General features: G+C 34.1%; 2 protein-coding genes across 4 annotated transcripts; both read right to left on the reverse strand.

Annotated features, from left to right (window-relative positions):
• LOC111401967 lies at positions 1-2,874 on the reverse strand. Of its 3 annotated transcripts, none has more exons than XM_023029963.1 (2): positions 2,757-2,874; positions 1-1,311 (listed from the first exon to the last, which is right to left on the reverse strand). In XM_023029963.1, the coding sequence occupies exon 2, from the start codon at positions 1,262-1,264 to the stop codon at positions 488-490; it is 777 nt and encodes a 258-aa protein (XP_022885731.1). In that variant the 5' UTR covers positions 1,265-1,311; positions 2,757-2,874; the 3' UTR covers positions 1-487. The 3 variants fall into 3 exon arrangements, with proteins under 3 accessions (XP_022885731.1, XP_022885733.1, XP_022885732.1); XM_023029965.1 differs by having other exon boundaries at positions 1-1,267; positions 2,757-2,868; XM_023029964.1 differs by having other exon boundaries at positions 1-1,332; positions 2,757-2,868.
• Positions 2,875-9,644: 6,770 nt separating this feature from the next.
• Positions 9,645-18,950, reverse strand: LOC111400576 (endoglucanase 24-like). The gene is made up of 5 exons (XM_023027984.1): positions 18,639-18,950; positions 17,559-17,996; positions 17,114-17,261; positions 10,792-10,958; positions 9,645-10,306 (listed from the first exon to the last, which is right to left on the reverse strand). The coding sequence occupies exons 1-5, from the start codon at positions 18,948-18,950 to the stop codon at positions 9,974-9,976; spliced, it is 1,398 nt and encodes a 465-aa protein (XP_022883752.1). The 3' UTR covers positions 9,645-9,973.
• Between the last annotated feature and the right edge of the window lie 4,468 nt (positions 18,951-23,418).

Below are 23,418 nucleotides of genomic sequence, written 5' to 3' on the forward strand. Positions count from 1 at the left end.
TACAGTTTTCTTTGTTCAAACAAATGGTATTTATAAAGTTTCACAGTTACCAAAGGTTCTCTACACTAGCAACACAACTCATTCATAGCCTAAGCTTCGACCTTGTTCACTTTGTCCCCACTGAATCTATTTCCAAAAACCATAATCATATACTTCTATGAGTCAGATTTTTTCTGAACTTCAGAGGAAGAAGAAAAACTCAGCAGAGGGGCATTCTCTAGTTACAATTAATTGACTAACGAATTGCGGCTTTTATCAAGAAAATTTTAAAAAGAGCCTTTTTCATTTACCCACTATTTTGCTCCTTTGATAACTTCTTCCATTTTCTTCTGATATAAACTACTCAAATGACAACCTACAGCTGAAGAAGTTGCAAGCAAAAATCTATAACTACAGATGAGACAACAAAATTAAAGATAAGAAAATAAAAAACAACTTGTCATCACATTAACAGGAAATAGAGGTTATAAAAAAGTTGACTAGAATTTCATGAACATATAATAAAAATAAAATATACTGACCTTTCAAAGAGCTTCTCAATAGTCTGAAATTGCTTTTCTGACGAAAGAAGTGTTTCCCTTACATTAATCAGACTACTGACATAGGTTTTTAGAGATTCGAAGTCTTGCTTAACGCGACAGAGTTCCTGTTCATTTTCTGCAGCTTTTTCCTTTTGTCTAGACGTTTCTATAACCAAATCTTCAACCCTCTGTCGCATTTCATTCAGAATACAATTAGTGCCCAGTGCCAACTGCTCCATCTCTTGTAATTTCAAAGACATATTTTCAATTTGGAGGGTCTTTCTTTTAATTTCTTCCTGCCCCACGGTTACCTTCTCCTTCTCAATCGCAGTTTCAGACTCCGCCACTATTACCCTCTTGACAAGGCTTTCCATCACATCTCCAACCATATGTACACTTCTGAATAATTCATTTATATAAACTACATCATCTTCATCGAGTGAACCATGATGACTGCCAAGTGCAGTCCACGTTTCCCCATCCGGACTGTCAAAGGAAGACGGATCTATATTTCTAGATGAGACAGACAACGGTACACCATTTTCATCGACAAGGCCTGTTCCATCTAGTTGTTTGATACCACAAACAATATGAGCCATATGGGGAATGGCCATGATTCTTGCTTTCGATTTCAAGTATGTCAATAATGTTGCAGCAGTTTTAACTCTACGCCAGAGGACACCTAATTCATTCTTTGCATCTTTCTCTTGCAAGGCATCCACACAGGACTGACTTCTCTCCATCTCCTGCTTCCAATCAATGTGGACTTGGATTAATTGCGACTTCAATGCTGACAAAACAACATATTCCTCTGTGTCCATAAAATTTTTGAAGTAATGCATAGAAAATTAGGAAGTTCAAAGATATATTACGAAATAAATCAGACTTTTTAATGGGTGAAAACCATGCAATGGTATTAAGTATTAACAAGCATTTCAAATTTTCAATTAACAGATTAATATGATATCTTCATAGTCCCTTCATATTCAGAAACTGGTCATTCTCTGGTAATTAAGAGGTAAATTGTCTGGGTAATTTGATGAGAGGGTAAAGGTTCATTCTAATATGTAACAGGTCCGATAATAAACAATTACACACATTTCAGTGAAATAGTTGTAGGCTTCAAAAAGTCTAAGTTGTAGGCTTTTGATCTTTCACAAAAAGCTTTATAAAGATTGGTAACCTAGTGATAAAATGAATACAATAGACTTACGCATCATCATAATCATAGCAGCATAGATACTTATATAAACTCTTTGAAATTCACAATGAGAATGGACAAAGCTTGGGTTGGGGTGTCTAGTAGCAACATGTTTTGACTTAAAGGTCATAATTAATCCAAAAATATATAAGAGACTTCATCAGTTCATATGGGTAGTATAGATTACACTTAAACCTCAAATGTCACAAAAGTTAAATGGACAAATTGAGGCATGTTTGGTACATTGTTCTGACACAATTGGACACTACAACTGGCAAAATTATAGCTTTTGTTTCCGCTTAATTCCATCAAATGATGCATACATTACCATACAAGCTGTGAACGTTTTTCACTCCCAGTGCAGATCTTGATGCATGAAACTTCTTTCAAAAAATTCAAATTTACTTCTAGTTTTCTAAATTGTCCTTTGTGTAAAATCCCAATTTTGAGCCACAACATCAAGGTTCAAACACAACCAAGTGTTTAAAATGAACAAGAGGGTATTTTTCCCCAGAAAGAAAATTAGATTATCACGTCAACTAGCTACCAAAAGTAATATACATGACGTCACAAAATTACAGGACAAGGATGCACAAATGGCAGAACCCAAGAACAGAGAGAAAATACTTCAGAAAATATCCAAAAACCCTAAACTTAGTTGTTAGACAAATCAACGAACATAAAATCCAAACAAGAATATATTTTACACAGTTTTCAATGTTAAAGATACAAGTTCCATAAACCCATAAAGAAAGATTCTATATTTAGTCAAGAAGAAAACAACATATATACAAACATCAAAATCCATGAAAGTGAAAATACAACATTTCATGAAACATGACAAGAGAGCACGATCACAACTACGGAAATTAAAAATAATAACAATCCAAACACAAAGGGCAGACAATTGTTAGGTTTCACACAAAGTGATAAATTATCGCAGATCCATAAATGTTAATTGAAAAGCAAATGAAGATATCAACACGAGTGACTCCGTTAATAGTTAATACGGTACAAGAAAGAGAAGAGGGAACCTTTTGATTTCCGAAGAATTGTGAGCTCCCAATTATTCACCCTTGGAGGAATATGGAGAGAGGAATATGACGAGAAAGATGACGATGGCGCTTCTATTTTCTTTACTTTACTCTTTTCTCTTGCAATAAAAATAAAACCCTCCATTTTTACTAAAAAAATACATTTTTAAATAGTGTAATAATGTGAAATGTGTAATTAAAAATAAGGAAAAATTTTAGATTTTTGTGTAATATTATTTTATTAAAAAATGTGTGATTAAAATGATGTGAAAATACTGTTTAAAAATGTATTTTTTTTAAAAAGGCTCAAACAAGGGCTAATTTTGTATATTTTATTTGTTGTTTAGTTAATTTTAATTTTAGACAAAATAAATTGTTTTGATGCAAAGGAAGTTAGCTTTTTATAATTTGATTTTATCTTCATCATATTTTGGTGGAAATTTGATTTATCATCTACAAAAATGAATAAATACAATCTAAATTATTTATTACAAAAAGAAATTTAAGCTTTAATTTATTATTTTTTTTTAGTGGAGGGGAGAAATAACTTTTAAACAATATACCATCCCACACTTATCATGTGCCTTTCGTGTTACAATTTATCATCTATTTATACTTTTTCCCATTCTGAGGGACATCGTGTTAATAAATCTCTATTTTGCAAAATTTATAAATTATATATAAATGGTAAAACTTAATTTTTTTTACAACACGTTTCAATGAATCTACAAATATCATCTACTTATTTACCTCTCTCTCTCTCTCTCTCTCTATATATATATATATAACTTCTTATAAAAAGGGGAAGGAGATGGAACTGTTGATTGAACAGTAAATGAATCCCATGTAACCGTACAAAATGCAAAATGACCTTTTTTTTTTGTCTTCTTATTTCCACCATGCATTACTCATCTTCACGCAACATTCTGGCTTCCTCCATTTCTCAAAACAACATCCGATACTTATTTCCTTCATTCTCTACAACCACGACCATACAATTTCTCCTTCTATTCATTTCTTCTTCTCTTTTTTCTATTTCCTTTTCCTTTAATTTCGTTTTCTCGGTGGTTGACATTTTAGAAATTCTAACCATCTATTTTTGTTTTCTTTTACAGAGGCTTTTAATCATAGAACAATCAAAAGAATTTTTGAAACAAGGATTTTTGGTAAGTAAATATAATTTTTTACTATGAATTGAATATATGTTGATTTGATTTTACTATATGATTCTAGGTTGATTTTGTTAGAGAGTATTATCTCGAAAGATTAAGAATTTTATTTAGTTTTACGAGACAAGCAAAAGATGAAGCAGTTCTAATCGATCGCTTGGGTTGGAAAAAAGCCCATGTCTTCGGCCATTGAAGTTGGTAAGTTCGGATTTTGAATTTTTAATGATTTTGATTTTTTTTTAATTTCTATTGTTGAAAAGTAAATAGTAGTTTTAGCTCATTGTTATCTCCTCAATGTGGTTAGTCAAATAGGTGAAAAGAATATGGTAAACTAAAAAAATAAATAACCAAATAGTTTGATAGTTTGAAGTTAAAGAAAACTATAGAGAATAAAAAAAGAAGAAGAATAAATCAAAACAAAAGAAAAAAAGAAGGCAATTGAAATCACTTGCTGGGGACTCATGCGGGAAGCTTCTTTCTACAAGGTAGATTGTCAATTTTCACTCTGTTTCATTACTTACATGGTGGAAGTTTGTCATTCTTTGGGGTCATGCATTGTAATTTCGGGAGAATTTTCTTCTTGTTCATAGAAGGAGGAGAGGAATCACTTCTCAAAACAATTGATTTTGATTTATCCATATTTTTGAAGCTACTTTCCAATGTTTTTTGTGATTATAGTTAAGATTTTTTCATTGAAAAAACAAACCATCTCTCCTAACTATATGGAGAGATTTTTTTATTTTTTTAATTAGTATCATTACTTGATAAGTGTGCATTTATCTTCTTTTCTTTGATCATTTTTTATATACAGTTATGTTTACTTTGCTTATATGGAATGCTTTAAAAAATAATTATTATTAATTATTATTAAGTTAATAAAAAATAAACAAAAAAAGTATACAAACCAAAATTTTCAAAAAATTAGTAACAAAAATGTAAACAAAATGCATTTACCTATTTTTAGTTTCGTTTGATTAATTGATTTACTAATTTAATAATTTAAATGAACAAAAAAAAATTAAAAATGTTGTACAGAGTGTGCGGAGTCTCCATACAATTTGTGTACAGAGACTCCGCACTGTGCGGAGTTGACACTTGTGTGGAGTTTCCGCACAATTTGTGCAAAGATTTCGTATTGTTCGGAGTCTTCGCACAATTTGTGCAAAACACAAAAATGTGCGGACTTCGCACAATTTGTGCTGAGACTGATAGGGTATTAGTAAATACTTTTTGTATGATAGCTATAAAGTTAACAATATTTTTTGGAAATTAATTATTGACTTGTGAAATTTTCAGAACTACTACTGCAATCTTCTTTACTTTATACAATGCATAGAATATCTCTAATAATCTTAAATGTATATCATATAATTGTGGTTAATAAAAAACGTAAAATAAAGTAAGTCTAGAGAATTTTGATGCTTCCACACTGTGCGGAGTTCGCACTTGTGCAGAGACTCCACACTATGCGGAGTCTCCACACAAGTGTGCGGAGCCTCCACACAATTTGTGAAGAGACTTCACACTGTGCGAAATTTGCACTTGTGCGGAGACTCCACACAAATGGCACAATTTGTGCAGACTCTCTTAATTTTTATTTTTTTGTTGAATAATGCAACTAATATTTGTTTACTTTGTTATTTTATTAGTTAAAAATATGCATTAAATTTAATAAAAAAAAATATATAACTACAAGAACTTCAATATAATAAAAAAAAAAAACTACCAAACATTAAAAAGGAAAGAATCATTGCTAAACAATAAAAGCATCTAAATATAATGGAAAAGACAAAAAATAAAAAAGTAAAACCTGTGAAGAGAGAAAGGAACAACAAAAGGAAATTGTCAAAAATTAACAACAATTATTGATCAAATGTGAAATTATTGATTGCACTATACATACCAATAACTAAAATGTAAAACTTTTGAAGTTAGTTTTTTCCAAAAACACTCACGTGATTTACGATTTCATCTAATTCTTCACCAAATTAATAGGTGAAGAGTATAGATTTATTGTTTGGTGTTGAAATTTTTTTAAATATTCATAATAAATTTTCTTGTCACACTAATAAAATTATAATAATAATATTTTATTTTATTTTTACTTTTTACAAATAGTATCAAAAAGTAAAATCAATTTCATTTTCAACAAAAAAACACATTTAAAAACTCAATTTCATAACCAGACTTCTTTTTTCTTTTTTATTCTCGAAATACAAAATTGTAAGTTTTCTTTTACTCATGTTTCCACAATTTTAAATTCCCCTTTTCACTAATTTTTATTTTACTTTTTTAGTATGTACCAAGATTCAGTGAGAACATCTACCCAATTTTATAATCCACGGCTCTTCATAATACGTCTTTGAGCGTTTGACCTGGTATAACGAACTCCCAATGTTGATGGTACACAACGTATGCGATAATGCTTTTCTATAATTTACTGTTATTCTGTAATAAACTGTGTGCTCTATCTTCAATTTTCCAATGCAAGTATTTTCAACTTATTTGGAGTTACACAAGATTTTTAGGTTCAACTCAATCATATCAATACTGTCAAACATCGAATGTCAACAATACAAGCAAAATAGTTTGTATAACCTCATATATTTCTTATTCAACAAAATACTGTTATGCAATTGTAAAAATAATTTGCAATTATTTTCTTAGATCATGGAAACACTTCTAGATATTATTTCAAAAGCATTTTAAAAAACTAAAATTCATACTCTAATAAAAATGCGATAAATATAAAATTCGTGCAACGCACGTAACAGCAACTAGTATATATAATAAAGCGTTTGTAAATTCTTCTCCAACGGAGGCTTATGTATACATAGTATATGTAATTAATTTAAATTTTAAATAATTTTCTTTAACAAATTTTAGGTTTAATTTTTAACTAGAATGCGTATTCAGAATTATGTATGCATAAAGTTTTTAAGTAATAATTTATTATCAAATGAAACAATAAAACACAGCTAATTGAAGAAAATTTCACATCTTTCCTCACAAGGGCGTTTTAGATATATCAACCTCATTTTAGATAATTTATGATTTGAAAAGGGGCCAGGAGCATGAATAATACTCATAGCTTTTATATAGGAGGTTAATGAGTAAGTGTCTCTAATATTGTCATAAACTTTATGAGGAGTTTATAATATTGTCTCAAATTCATAATATACTGATTCATGTCATGATGCATTTTTTTTATGTCTCACTATGAATTGGATCTTAAGACGAGTTTCAATTGGGAAGTGTTTATGAACAATTTTAATTAAGTGAAAAAATTGATTAAACCCCTATTTGGTAGATTAAAATCGAATTTTTATTAAATTTTAATAAAAGTTGATCAAATATGTTATTAAAAAGTTGTGAATTCCATAAAATTCGTGGTTAAAATTAATTGTTGACATTCGTTTAATTTATAATCTAGAGTTATTTGTTCTCATGATCACTGAACTTAGATTTATATTTTCGATTGCTCCCTGAATTTTAAAGTGTTGAATTTTGGTCACTAAACTTAGATTCATTCACGTCTTCAATTGCTCACTAAATTTAAAATGATGAGTTTTGACTACTAAACTTTGAAAAATATTATGCGTTGCTCATTAGCATAACTTTTATATCAAACCTCTAATGGAATTTGTGACGTAACTGATGGAATGCACACGTGGTGCACCATCACACCGTTAAAGTTTGAGATGGTCGAATTTTAACTACTAAATTCTGAAAAATATCTTCTATTGTTCATTGAACTTTGAGGTGATCGAAATTTAGCCACTACACTTTGAAAAACATCGAATTTTGGCTACTAAATTTTGAAAATTTTCTTCTATTACTCATTATAAATTTGGATTCAACCACACATTTATATAATAAAATATTTTATATGTAAATTAAAAAAATTTCTAACTTTTTAATCACGCATTCTAAAAATAAAATAAAATCACTATTTAAAAACCGATAATCTTAAACTTTAGTAGCTAAAATTCATTCTTCTTAAAGTTCAGTAATAAAAAATTGACCACCTCAATGTTCGATGAGTATGGTCGAGTGTTAGCCACAAAACTTTAAAAAACGTCTTCTATGACTTACAATAAATTTGGATTTGATTAAAATTCGTTGTTAAAATTTAAAGTTAATTTTATTTAACAATAAACAAATGTATTGTGTGTTTCGTTGTAAAATTCAATTATTATGATGAAAATAGCCCTAAATTCTAATAATAATAATTTAATTTTAACTACTGTGTAATTGAGTAATCATTCATAGTTGTATAGACAATGCTTGCAAAGCTATGCAAAAGAAGTAACTACTAATTGCAATGAAATACAATATATTTATCGTAAAAATCAAATTAAATCTAATTTTTTTTAACAATGAATTTTAGCCCCTGTTTGATGATCAGGGAGAATATTTTGGTTAAAAAATTGGAATTTTTTTTTTGAATTTATGTATAAAATATTCCATTGTATAAATGTGTGGTTAAATTTAAATTTATAGTGAATAATAGAAGACGTTTTTCAAAGTTTAGTGGCCGAAGTTTTCGACATTTTTCAAAGTCCAATGGCCAAAATTCGACCATCTTAAAGTTTAATGGTGTGACGAAGCGTCACGTGTGCATTCCGTCAGTCATATCATCAATTCCATCAGAGGTTTGAGATTGAAGTATGCTAGTGAGTAATGTATAATATTTTCCCAAAGTTCAGTGCAAAAAACTCGACATTTTAAATTTTAGTGAGTAATCGAAAATATAAACCCAAGTTCAGTGACTAAAACTCGACATTTTAAATTCCAGCGAACAATCTAAGACATGGACCTAAATTTAGTATTCATTGGAACAATTAACTCTATAACCTAGATTTTAATTCCTATGGAAGAACTTCTAAATAGATTTAGGTGTCGTCCATGGATATGTTAAATTTAAGTGAATTTGTGCTATACGTTTTTTTTAAAAGGTAAACTCGAATTCCCCATGATTCTTGAACATCCATCTATTAATACAAATCTAAAAATTGCAATTGAATGCTCATAAAGTAGTTGATTGTATTGTTCTTTAAAATATGATAATGATGTCATTTTTTATTCTTTTTAGCCTGTCTAACCCATCTAGTGAACATTTATTCCTAACAATCCATTTAATCCTATATATTTTACACATAAATAAGCCTCTGATTTTTCTTTGTTATGCAATAATCATATCCTAAACTGTGATTTATATATTAAAAAAAAAAAAAAAAAGCTAATGATTGAGAAGTCTAAAATCAATGCTGGCATTATGCTAACATTTTTTTATATTCCTAAGCTTAGGGTATTACTCTCATGTCTTGATATGAGTGTGAGATAATATTCTTATTTAATGGTCACAGAAGATAGTTTACTTTCTTTTGAGTGTGTCATTCTATCATATCACATGATATTTAGCGTCTATTGATAGTTAGAACCTTAAAATTGGTAATATGGTGATTGTGTTTAAATGTTTATAAATTCATGGGGATTTGAATTCCCGGGATAAGATACTACGCATGGAAGTTAATAAATTGATTAACAATAAGCATAAAATTGATTTTTCTTGAGTCAACACCCAAGCAGTTAATGGTGGATGGTAATTGAATAATTTGGTTGATAATGTCTTTGCTCGATCAAACCCAACCCTGCCAATAATTCGCTGGAATCTTCCCTTTTCCTTGTGTAGATATAATCATAGAAAAGAAAAATATTTCTTAATAGATACTTATTTCCGTGGGATTGTAGTTCAATTCGGTCAGATAATTGAACTTCCTCTTTTGTGTCCACAAACAAATGATAGAGACAATACTCTTTAGAGTAGTGAGCTTTAATTTCAAAGACAGACTCATACCAATCCCACAAAGCTGCCCATGTTGCTAGGTATAGCATTTCAATGCTTCTACAATGTACAATTCTACGTACACTAGACAGTGTTGGATCCAAAAATCTTGAGCACGAGCGGATCCAGGTTAGCACGGCGGCCGCAAGGGCTTGTCGGGTGCTGGTTCGGCCCGTGACACGAATGGTGTGCACACGAGTTTATGTGAAAGATTGAGCTACCGATGAAGTGGTAATGAGTCCCGAAAGGAGACCAACAATTAAAGCACTGTTGTAAGTCGTCGGTTCACCTTGCTGAGAGTTGTTCCGGGAGTCTGAATAGGTATCATTTAGGAATGGTCCACCTACAAGTGCTCCAATTGCCAAATTTGGATTAGGGTCTGTCGAATTAAGCCATTTAAACCCATCGGAGCAGCCTGTGTTTGCATATCTCGGGATTGAGGCGCCTCTGTGATGTACATATTGTGGGTAGTTGCTTCCATAACCAACAAGGTAGCTCATCTTCATCGGATTGCTTCCTAAAATGTAATCTGCCTAAAGACAATTGCAATAAGGTCAAAAGAAACTCAACATGATCGACTTTTGTTGTAACATATAAACGTTCTCGAAAATATTGAATTGTGTAGAGCCTAATAATATTGTTCACTTACCTATTAACTTCGGATGAGCATTCAAAGCCTAGAGGTACATTGAGCATACATATTTTTTTTCAGGTTACCCTAATATTCGATGTGATGAAGGATATCAGGGTGTTAAAGAAAGATACACGGATTGAGAGAGGCGTGAGATATCCATTGTTAACTTCTTGTTCTTGATTTTTGGATGTAACTCTCATGTTACTATAAATTAGTTGTCCTCTGCGTTTCCTTTTCTAATTCTTCATGTTTGTTAATGCTCACGGAATTGGGGATTAAGGTTAAATCCATAACAGAAGACTAACTAAAATGCTTGGGACCCTGGCCCCCTTCCCCGAACCAACACCACCTGAGGCATAAAAGTCTGTCAGGATAATAAAATACCTGTGAAAGAGCAAACTTGCGAAGGTCATTTGGCTGGTAAAGCTCTCCATTACAGTACAGGGTTTTTGTCTGTGAGGTTTGCATGTAATCACTATAAACGAGTGATAGAAATGCAGAGGCAACAGAATATTGCAGTGCATTCCACTCTGACACCCATATAAGGCCACCTGCATCAGAATAATGAACGAGTTGAATTTGCTCTCAAATAATGACAGGTCTACTAATTATATACTGCACAAAGAGAGCGCATAAATTTGTCTACTCCGAGCTTGTGAAATCCGCTGGAAAGGTTCTCCAGGCAACATTCAAACTCAGAATTACATAATTCGAAGCCTTTCCCAAAAGATGGATAATATATATATATATTTTTTTGGGGCTAGAATCAAAGCATCAAGGTATGGGAAAAAAAAATAGGCCTTTGGAACTATCTTTGTATACAAGATATTTAAGATAAGTTTCTTCATCATTGAATAGTTAAGATCAGGATACGGAATGGTTAGGTCATATATAGCTATTACTAGTCAAAATGAAATTTGGTGCATCCATTAAGTTTTCAACAAATGGAATATTAACATTTGAAAATTTATTTCATTTCAAAAGCTTAGAAAAATGATTCGATCCCTGTAGCATCTTTCTTTTAATAATTGAAGTGACATCAACGATTTTAATTTAAAGTACTACCTTTTACAGTAAATCCTACACCATATGAAGAAAGAAAAGGTGAATTTAGTTAACTTTTGAGACTTCATAGTGTTCTAGGACAGGCAGCAGCAGTGACAATGAAGCCATTTTAGTAATTTCTTCACAACCGCAAGCTTTCGAAGCTGGCCAGAACCATTAAAGCTAGGAAGTGAATTGGAAAGAAAGTATAGATAAATTGTATAATACTTTCTCACCCTAATTACAATCTTTGAGCCTCAGTATATAGCATAGGAAAGGTGACGAACAAGGTAACTTCCTATACATGGAAAAGAGAAAAAACTTACCTAATCTAAATAAGGTTATACAATAATATAATCAAATCCTAATTATCCCCTAATCTCAGAATATCTACACTCCCCCTCAAGTTGGATCATAAATGTTGATCAAATCCAACTTACAAATAAATTCCTCAAAATTCCGTCGTAGCAATCCTTTGGTGAAGATATCTGCAATTTGTTTTCCTGTAGGCACATAAATCATGCATACGGTCCCTTCTTCAACCTTCTCTTTGATAAAGTGTCTATCCACTTCCACATGTTTGGTTCTATCATGTTGAACTGGATTGAGGGAGATGTTAATCGCTGCTTTGTTGTCACAATACAGTTTTATTGGAAGTGTCACCATTGTCTGTAATTCTTCCAATAACTTTTTTATCCACAGTCCTTCGCATATTCCTTGTGCGACAGCTCTAAATTCGGCTTTAGCACTGCTTCTGGCTACCACACTTTGCTTCTTACTTCTCCAAGTTACCAAATTTCCCATACAAAGGTACAGTAGCCTGTAGTTGATCTTCTATCTTCTATTGAACCAGCCCAATCTGCATCAGTAAAGATTTCTACCTCTTTCTTTTCATTTTTCTTAAAGAAAAGTCCTTTTCCAGGAGTACCTTTAAGATATCTGAGAATTTTGTATACTGCTTCTAGATGAACTTCCTTTGGAGAGTGCATATGTTGGCTAACCACACTAACCGCAAATACAATATCAGGTCTAGTGTGTGAGAGATAGATCAATTTGCCAACTAATCGTTGGTATCTGTCCTTTTCAATTGATTCTCCAATGTTTTCTTCCTTTCTTCTGGCCTGTATTGGTGTGTCACTTGGTTTGCAACCAAGCATGCCAGTTTCCGTTAGAAGATCAAGAATGTACTTTCGTTGTGAAACACTGATGCCTTTCTTTGATTTGGCAACCTCCATTCCCAAAAAGTACCTCATCTGTCCCAAGTCTTTCACTTCGAACTCCGTGGCTAGGCTCTTCTTAAGACTTTCTATTTCCACTATATTATCTCCAGTTAATATGATGTCATCAACATAAACAATTAAGATTGTTTTCATCCCTGTTTTAGATAATTGGTAGAACATTGTATGGTTTGATTGCCCTTGTTGATATCCTTGACTTCTCAATACTTTTGCGAATCTGTCGAACCATGCTCTTGGTGATTGTTTGAGACCGTACAAGGATTTTTTGAGTTTACATACCTTACTTTCTTCCTCGCTTTCATAGAAGCCTGTGGTTAATGTCGTAAAAACCTCTTCTTCTAATTCTCCATTCAAGAAGGTATTCTTGATGTCTAACTATTGAAGAGGCCAATCCAAATTTGCTGCTAAAGATAAGATAACTCGGATTGTATTCAATTTTGCTACAAGGGCGAATGTTTCTGTGTAGTCAATGCCGTAGGTCTGTGTATATCCTTTTGCAACAAGACGAGTCTTGTACCGTTCTATTGTCCCATCCGATTTGTACTTCACATTAAAGACCCATTTGCACCCGACGGGTCTTTTCTCCCTTGGTAAGTTTACCACATCCCAAGTTTTGTTTTTTTCCAGTGCTCGCATTTCTTCCAAAATTGCTTCTTTCCATTTGGGAATAGCCATGGCCTCCTAAATGTTCTTTGGAATTTCTGTATTATCAAGATTATAAGAGAAAGTGCGAAATCCTGCAGATAGAGTGTTATATGAAACAAATTTTGAGATAGGGTGGAGAGTACATGACCGAGGTTGTTTTCTGAGAACAATAGGTAGATCACTTTCTGGAGCTATCATCGGTTCGAACTCTTTTGGTGCTTCAGATGTGAGGTTCTCCTTATACATTGATTTCGACTTTCTTGAGTAAACTAATATCTCCTTGCTAACTTGTTTTTCAGCATCTCCCATTGAGTTTAAGTTTATTTTTGTAGATGGCATGTTAGGACTAGGACCAGGAAGAGTAATTGATTCGGATTCGGTGTTTATGATAGGTTCACTCGGGTAAAGATTAAAGTTGAAGAGTCGATCTTGATTTGAGAGCCGATCTTCACTTAGATTCTCCCCCTGAAGATAGGGTTTTTATAGTAAGGAGTTCTTTCGAAAAAGGTGACATCGATGCTAACAAACACTCATTTTGTGGATGGATCTAAGCATTTGTAGCCCTTTTGGGTAGACGAATATCCAATGAGCACACATTTAAGTGCACGAGGATCTAGTTTACTTCGGTGGTGAGGGTGTATGTGGACGAAAGCAGTACAACCGAATATGCGGAGTGGTAAACTTGAATCAAGTCGAGAATCGGGGAAGAATTCCTGAAATACTTGGAGTGGTGATTTGAAGGAGAGAATGCGACTGGGCATTCTATTGATGAGATAGGCTGAGGTTAAAATGGCATCTCCCCAAAAAAATTTTGGCATATTGGTGGTGAAATTAAGGCACGAGCTACCTCAAGGAGGTGTTTATTTTTCCGCTCAGCGATGCCATTTTGTTGTGGAGTATCGACATAGGAACTTTGATGAATTATTTGTTTTTGGAGATACTCTTTCAAGGTAGTATTGAAATATTCTGTACTATTGTTAGTACGCAATATTTGAATTTGTGTCTGAAATTGAGTTTGAATCATTGAATGGAAATTTATGAATATGGATCTAACGTCTAACTTTTCTTTTAGGAGATAAACCTAACATATTCTAGTATGATCATCTATAAATGTTACGAACCATTTTTTGTGTGTTCGATTTGGAATTCGTGAAGGACCCCATAAATCACTGTGAATTAAGGTGAATGGTTTCGAAGATTTGTTTGTAGATTTTGGAAAGAAGGTACGATGATATTTTGCTAGTTCACATTGAATATCAAATGTCTTTTTATTAGAAAACATGGAAGGAAATACACGACGTAAATACTGAAAATTGGGATGACCCATTCTAAAATGCCATAACAAAAGCTCACTATCTCTAGGAACAAAAGTAGAATCACAATTTGCAATTTGATTATTCTAACTCACGTCTGCTTCCTCAAAGTAGTAAAGTCCCCCACATTCTTTAGCACTGCCAATCGTCTTCCCCGATGATAGGTCCTGAAAAATGCAATAAGATGGGAGAAACTTAGCTGAGCAATTGGAGTTTTTCGTTAATTGGCTAACTGACAATAAGTTACAAGATAGGTTTGGAACGCGGAGAACGGACTCTAATGTTATAAAATTAAAGATTCGAATACTCCCTTTTCCTGCTAAAGGTGAGAGTGAGCCGTCTGCGATTTTAACTTTGATATTGCCACCAGAAGTGGAATATTTGGAAAAAAGGTGGAAGAAGCCTGTCATATGATCGAATGCACTTGAGTCAATAATCTAAGGAATTGTGGATTGAGTAGTTGTATGTAGTGCTTTCGAAGAATTACCTTTGTGAGCTAGTGAACTTGATGGACCCGATGATTGGAGACTTGAAAACATTTTATATAGTTGCTCCATTTGTTCAGGATTGAATGCACCGCCCTGAGTAGAGGTATTCTTTTCTTCGATAGGATCAACAACCTCTTGGTAACCCCGATTCCTGTTATTTTGTCTTGGTTTCCAGTCAGCTGGTTTTCCATGTAGTTCCCAACATGTATTTGCTTTATGACCCGGTTTACGACAGTGATCACACCAAGGACGTCCCCTCTGTTGTTTTGGGCCGAACCCATTAGTGGGTGTCCCTTTGGAAATTAGGCCCAATTCCATAGATCCAAGTCCTTTAGCTCCATTTAATGCTGGCCCTCCAGGTAAGTGGGCTGAACTAAACCCTTTAGTTAATTGGGTCGACCCATTTAATGTTGACCCACGTTCTGTTGAATTAAGCCGTTTAGTTAATTGGGTCGACCCACCAAACCCACGCTCCATTGAAAATAACACAGACCCAATTTCCTCTTCAAGCCCGGCGGTCTTCCCTTTTCCAAGCATTACTCCTCGTCGATTTTCTTCTCTGCGAACCTCAGCGAAGGTTTCGTGAAGTGACGGTAGGGGTCGCCGGCCAAGGATTCTTCCTCTCACGTCATCTAATTCTTTATTAAGCTCGGCCAGGAACTCGTATACCCTTTCGTTTTCAATCTTCTTTCTGTACCGTACACTGTTGGCCGAACAGTCCCATTCTTCGTCAACATTGTGATCGAGTTCCTGCCAGAGTGAAGACATCTCCAGGTAGTAGTCTGTCACGTCTCTCTCCCTTTGCTTCGTCTGCCAAAGTTTTGTTTTGATCTCAAAAATCTGTGAAGAATTTTCTGCGTTTGAGTACATGTCGCGAACGGCATCCCGCACATCTTTTGCTATCGGTAGAAATAAGTAAGTCTTTCCAATCGGAGATTTCATGGAATTAACCAACCACGCAATCACCATTGAATTTTCAGACCTCCATTTTTGCAGAAGTCCGATGTCGGTTGAGGTGGGCTTTTTCCTTTCTCCGGTAAGATATCCTAGCTTTCCTTTTCCGTCGACGATGAGTTTTATTGACTGAGCCCATTCTCGATAATTTTTTCCGTTCAACTTTTCGATTGTGAGTTGAAAGGAGGAATTGTCGAGTCCACTGGAGCCCAAGGTGGAAAGGGATTCAAGTTTACTGTTTTGTGTTTCTGAAGTTGTCGACTCCTTGCTGTTGGCGGTGTTTTCTTCCATTGATTGCATGGTTAGGTAGAAACAGACCCTAGCTTTGATACCATATGAATTGGAACGAAAGTATAGATAAATTGTATAATACTCTCTCACCAAGTATAGATAAATTGTATAATACTTTCTCACCCTTATTACAATCTTTGAGCCTCAATATATAGCATAGGAAAAGTGATCAACAAGGTAACTTCCTATACATGGAAAAGAGAAAAAACTTACCTAATCTAAATAAGGTTATACAATAATACATAATCAAATCCTAATTATCCCCTAATCTCGGAATATCTACAGAAGTCTCCAATAAAATTCCAAGAAATGAAGGCAAATCTGATTAGTGTGCACATACTTGTACATGTTAACCAGGAAATACTTGAGAGAACTTCATGCATCGAGGTGGTTCACATTATTAATCAATTACATTTCTCCTAAATAAAGTAGATGATGATTTTTTTCATCGAAGAAGCTAGCTGGATTAAACATCATTATATGTTGAGATACTTCATCTATAAGATTAAATTAGAAGGATTTATTTATTTATATTCTACATAGATTTATTTATTTATATTCTACATACTATGCAGTTAACAAAGATGGATTTTAACTCTATATTATTTGTTAAATTTCCTTTGTTTCTATCAACTCACTTTTCGATGGGGGTAATTTTGCAACCATATTTGTTATCTCAAGCACTAAAATAGCGTTTTCTACAGATCTAGATTTAGCATCATGAAATTATTACCGTCTGTTCTTTGAGATGTAGGTGTTCTGGAATTTGGTAAAAGCCCACACAGAACAGCCTCAGCAGTCTTTCTATACAGCTGGAGGGCAATATTTTCTGCACCTAGGATATCTTTTGAACCAAAGAAACTTACTCTCGATAGTAAAACCTGTTGAATTAAAAACAGACAAAATTTAGCGCCTTTTTCTCCAATTAACACGCCAACTATTATGCTTTACCACGAGCTCCAGTTTTTCCAAATTATGGATTTGTATATATTTGCTCGCTGAATCTATCATACCATAAAATAGGTAGTGAGAATATATGAAGAATCTATTACTCCCTGTTCTCAGTTCTGCCCAAGAATATAGCATTACTCATAATTTAGAACTAGGACTAGATAGCTTGCTACTGAACTGTCAAACTTGACAATTCAACAAAACACTAAAAATTAACAACAGAGTACCTGTGTGCCAGCTAGTTTGTTGTCCCAGCAAAACCATGTCGGCATTCCCCAATTAGCAAATGAATTCCCATTTTTGACTGTCACATAAGTAAGATATGAGTGGTCTCCTGTAGCATGGTAAAGCCAAGCAGCCGCCCACAAGAGTTCATCACCATATCCTGTAGAGTTGTAATACTTCTGCACTCCTGGGATGCTGATACTATAAGTACCCCTGTAAGTGTCTGCAAAATTAAACAATTGCTCGGCATGCTTGAGGAGCAACTTGGAGTACGCAGAGTTCTTTTTACGGAACACCAAAGATGCAGATGCCATAGCCGCCGCAGTTTCTGCTGCAACATCTGTTCCAGGATAAGTTGTATTCACTTGTATTAGAGGTCTTCTTTCTATCATCACTTCAGGTCTTTCCCAGCATTTGTGATCCAACTCAGGGTCACCAACCTTCCATCATCACCAAGACAAATTCATGAGTTCATTAAAAGTATGAACAAATTCAATCAGACAGTTAGAGGACCACTTTAGTTGGCTTATATTCAAGAATGTGCGGCAACTTCCAAGCTTGAAGCACAAAAAAATCCGTAATCCCACCTGGAACAGATTTACGTACTTACAATGTGTGTTATACAATGAAATTGTTAGATGTGAATCAGCAGTATTATTTTTAAGAACAAAATTAGCTTTCAAGAAATGTTGACGTATATACAACCTGTTATTCTTTTGGATTTGGGTTCAACACTTACAAGGCATGATTTATATTTTACATTGAACTGTTGATGTTGGGTGAGTTGGTGAAGTACAAACCATAAAAAAAATAACTACAGTTTAAAACAAATTCAGGACTCAAATGCTTAACAAATAATGTGTTGAACATATTTTCTTAAAAAAAATTTCTAGTGTTGATAAAGCCCTCTCACTCTTATTCACTTGGAATGCCAATAAAGAAAACTTCACTTGAGCACTGAGAAACAATCTTAATGTTCCTAATAAGAACATCAAAATTTTTAAGTACTTTTCTACAACAGGAAGTTCATTAACTAGTGCATCTATTAGTTCAATCTTGAAATAGAGAAGGTATGTAGAAACCTGAATGTAGAGCACATTGCCAGATGGATGTGCATTAATGAGATAATCAGTGATCCATTTTAGAGATTCTTGGATATGATCCAGTTCCTTTGCTTGTTTCATTTGGTCTCCATACTCGAGTATGGCCCATGACAAAATTGTTGCAGTGAATGCCATGGGAAATCCAAACTTCATTAAGTCCCCAGCATCATACATTCCTTTTGTCAGATCCAAATTTTCTTCTTTTCCATCTCCCAAAGCAGAATCCCCCCTCCAGGAAATCTTATTATTCACCAACTTACCAGCTGCACAGAAGTACAAAGATGTATCCATTATTAACGTATGCAACTCCAGCAACAGTTTAATAATGTTAGCTACTTATAAGGCAAAAATAGTTCATCAAATAATCGAACAAATTCATTCAACGAATTTGTGCATCAGCAAGCTGGTCTCTTGTCTTTACAAATGGTATACATATCTCACCACTCACTATCTTGTTCCAAACAGAGTGACAATTAACTTCAATGTGTTTGGTCATCTCACGAAAGTTTGGACTAGATGTTAGATGTAAAGCAGCTTAATTATCACAGTACATAAGAATAGAAGATGAGAGATCGATTTCTTAAAGAAAGTGTTGCAACCACATTAATTCACTAGCAGTATGAGCCATTGCTCTGTACTCTGCTTCTACACTTGACCTTGTTACTACAACTTTTTTTTTTATTTTTCCAAGAAACAAGATTACCACCAAGAAAAATACAAAAACCAATATTAGATCGTCTATTTGAAGGAGATCCAACCCAATCTGCATATGTAAACCCTTTTACTCTGATATATCCATTTGGTTTATACAATAATTAAAGACCTCGAGCCTTTTTCAAATACCGAATAATGCATATCACAGTTTCCCAATGTGAAACTTGAGAAGCATCCAAGAACTGACTAATGACACTAATTGCATAGGAAATATTTGATTGTGTGATAGTAAGATAATTCAATTTTCTAACCAAACGATGATACTTTCCTAATTCTCCAAATGGTTCTCCTCCATCCTTCAATATTTTCATATTATGATCCATAGGAGTATCAACTGGAAGAGTTCTAGGAAAACCTGGCTTATCTAACATGTCAAGTACATGTTTTCTGTGAAATAAATTGATATGTGCACCAGTTTGTAGATGAAATATTGAATTATCTGTCTGACACCTCTGAAGGCCAAATTCTAAAATAACCTCAAAAAACTTCCCAAACCATGCCCTTGGTGATTGTTTAAACCAATATAAAGCATTTTCAACTTACAAACATAGTTTCAGCACTTCCTCTAAGAAAAAACTCAAATGGTTGCTCTATATAAACCTCATCGCACAAGTCACCATCAAGGAATGAATTTTTAATATCCAATTGAAATAGTGGCCAAACAAGGTTAGCAGCAATAGAAATCATAACGCGAATAGAAGAGATCTTAGCAACTGGAGAGAATGACTCATCATAATCAATAACATAGGTCAGTGTGTAACTTTTAGCAACCAATCGAGCTTTCAATTGATCAACAATCCCAAGATTGAAATATTATTAATAAAAAATGGTTGTATGGTTATCAAACCCTTAACATATATTAAAGAGTCAAAATGAAACCTAATTCGGTAGACAAATCTAAATAGAACAAGAAAACTGCAAAAATGATGAAAACACCCTTAAACTGACTCAAAATAGAAAAATGTTAAAATGGGCCCCTAAACGATGGAATTTAATCTCGAAAATTTGACCATTACGTGGGCAAAACTATAGAGAATTGAAAAACGCTTCCAGATTGTATTTGAATATCATAAATTTGACACTAGAGCTAAAAGTTATGAACGTTTTCGTAGGCCCTTCTTATTTCTCTTCTGTGAGGATATGGTTCACCTAACCCCACCCAATGTTGTGACTTGATGGTATTGATGTTGACACAATAAGGTCTTCCCACGTTTTGGCAGAGGCATGGTCTTTCCTTCCTTCCCCTTCATATGTACTCTCTACCATTTCAAAAGAAGGAGGAGCTCTCGGTTTAAGCTTAAGGTGGTGGTTCTTTGCCGGATTTTTCCCCTCTCTCTTGGAAGGTGATTTGCAAGTCATGGAGGCTGTTCCTGAGCCTGAAAAACACCCATAAATCGAAGAAGAAGCTGCTGAAACGAAGAAGAAGAAGCTGGACAGATTTCGGCCAAATGAAGGGGTTGTATTCTTCCGGTTTTATTTTCTTGTTTTTGCCTTGAATCTTGTTTGTTGATTGTTGTTTTGGTTGATTGAACTCCTAGGATCCCCAACAAACTGGTATCAGAGTTAGGAGGAGTGATATTAGTCCAAAATCGATCAAAAACCAGCAAGAAATCGCCATTACCACATTCTAACCGAATCTGAAAAACTTGATTTCCGGCCAACCTATTGACTTTCCGACGAAATGGACCATGGAACCATGACCAGCAGGAGGAGGCGCACCTTGTGGTGAGGCTCGTGACCGGCGGCGGTGCGTTGCCAGACTTCCGACGAGCTTTTTTCGGGCAGTTTACTTATTTTGACGTCCTGAACGCACTGATGTCGTTTGTTTTCTGTTTCAGATTTTACAGAAAAAGTTGGACGATTTTGCCCCTACCTTGACGTCTACGGCAATTTGGTTCAGAAACTTGGTGGTATATTTACTGTTTGTCAATAGTAGTTTGGTAAGATTATTCCAAACTCTCCGTTAGGTTATGTTTGGTATCCTTACCGGTTTATGCATGGTTATTGCTTGGTTGCTTATATGTGAATTCTGTTGATTGAATTCTTGTGATTAATTTGTAACCTGGAAGCATATTTACCTGCTTTATATACCTGTGTTTCGTGAACAGATTATTTCACTGTTGTGCTTCATTTCTAAAAATTGTTTTTTAAACTCGGTACTCAGTTTTATATTGATCATCTGGAAAAGAATTTTTCAAAACCTTTTTTGTTGTGTCCACGAGTACAGGCCACTCTTTTATAGAATCTATAATGGGTTCGAGGGTCGAATTATCGCAATTCGATGGAAAGGAGGATTACTCGATATGGAAACAGAAAATGAGGGCCATTTTGGTTCAACAGAGAGTTGCTAAAGCTCTTGATGATCCCGCTACATTTTCTGATGAGTTAAAAGCTAAAACAAATGAAATTGAAGACATGAATGAAATTGCTTATAGTTATATAATTTTGCATCTATCTGACAATATTGTGAGACAAGTTGATAGTGCTAAAACTGCTAGAGCTTTGTGGATTGCTTTAAATGCCCTGTTCTTAACTAAAACTTTACCTAACAAAATATACCTGTTGGAGAAGTTGTTTAGTTTTAAGATGGACCCGGGAAAGGATGTCGAGGGGAATTTGAGTGACTTTTGCATAATTGTTAAGAGTCTAGCTCATAATGATAAAACATTTGATGATGAAGATTTAGCTGTCATATTGCTAAACTCTTTGCCCGAATCTTACAGAGAAATGAAAAATGCCATAAAGTATGGTAGGGACACTCTCACTCAAGCTATTGTTTCTGATGCTTTAAAATCAGGAGAACTTGAATTAAAAAGAGAGAACAGAATTCATTCTCGTGAAGAGAGTTTATTTGTTAGGGAAAGATCTGAAAAGAAAGAATTCAACTTCCATAACAAGAAGGGGAGAGGAAAATCTAAAATGAGATCCAAATCTAAAGATAAAAGCGGTAAGAAATGTTATCACTGTGGAAAGTTAGGACATTTCAAGAAAGACTGCTTTGATTGGAAAAGGAAACAAAAAGACTCGAACAATTCTGATGTTGATAATGCTGCTATTGCTACTGAATTTAATAGTTTGCATGTCATGAATGTGTCTGAAGAAGAATTTGACAAAAATTGGATTCTTGACACAGGGTGCACTTTTCATATGTGCCCTGATAGGTCTTGGTTTTATAACTATAGGGAGACTGAACCTAGGAAGGTCTACATGGGAGACAATAATTCTCAAAATGTGATTGGAGTTGGTGACATAGCCATCAGGATGTACGATGGGGCCGTCACGCAACTTAGAAATGTTAGATATGTCCCAAATTTAAAGAGGAACCTCATTTTCTTAGGTTCTCTGGAAGATGAGGGATATACTTTCAAGTCTGGTAACAAGATTTTGAAAATTATGAAAGGTTCTCTTATAGTTATGAAGGGGCCCAAGAGGAATGGGCCGTACTATCTTGAGGGTAGAACTGAAATACCATTTGAATCTAGCCTTCTTGTTGTGAGTAAAGACAAAACTGAACTTTGGCATAACAGAATGGGTCACATTGGGTTTAAAGGTCTAAAATCTTTAAGTAATTAGAAATTACTTGGAAAAGATGACATTGAAACTATGGAATTCTGTGAAACTTGTGTTTTGGGTAAGTCTCATAAGGTGAGCTTTGAAGCTAGCTCTCATAGGACCAGCAGACCATTGGACTATGTCCATGCTGATCTATGGGGCCCGGAGAAGCACTCCACATTTGGTGGGAGCAAGTACTTCTTGTCCTTAGTGGATGATTACTCAAGAAAGGTTTGGATTTATCCTTTGAAGGCTAAGTCGGAAACTTTTGAAAAATTCAGAATTTGGTTGAAGTCTGTTGAGAATCAGTTAGATAAGAAACTTAAAACGTTAAGAACTGATAATGGGCTTGAATTCTGTAATAGCGAATTTGACAACTTCTGTAAGCAGAAAGGTATAACAAGACACAGAACTGTTAAATACACACCTGAACAAAATGGAGTCGCTGAAAGAATGAACAGGACCATAATGAACAAAGTTAGGTGTATGTTGA

The sequence above is a fragment of the Olea europaea genome, chromosome 10 (genome assembly GCF_002742605.1).
Source record: "Olea europaea var. sylvestris chromosome 10, O_europaea_v1, whole genome shotgun sequence".
Lineage (NCBI taxonomy): Eukaryota > Viridiplantae > Streptophyta > Magnoliopsida > Lamiales > Oleaceae > Olea > Olea europaea.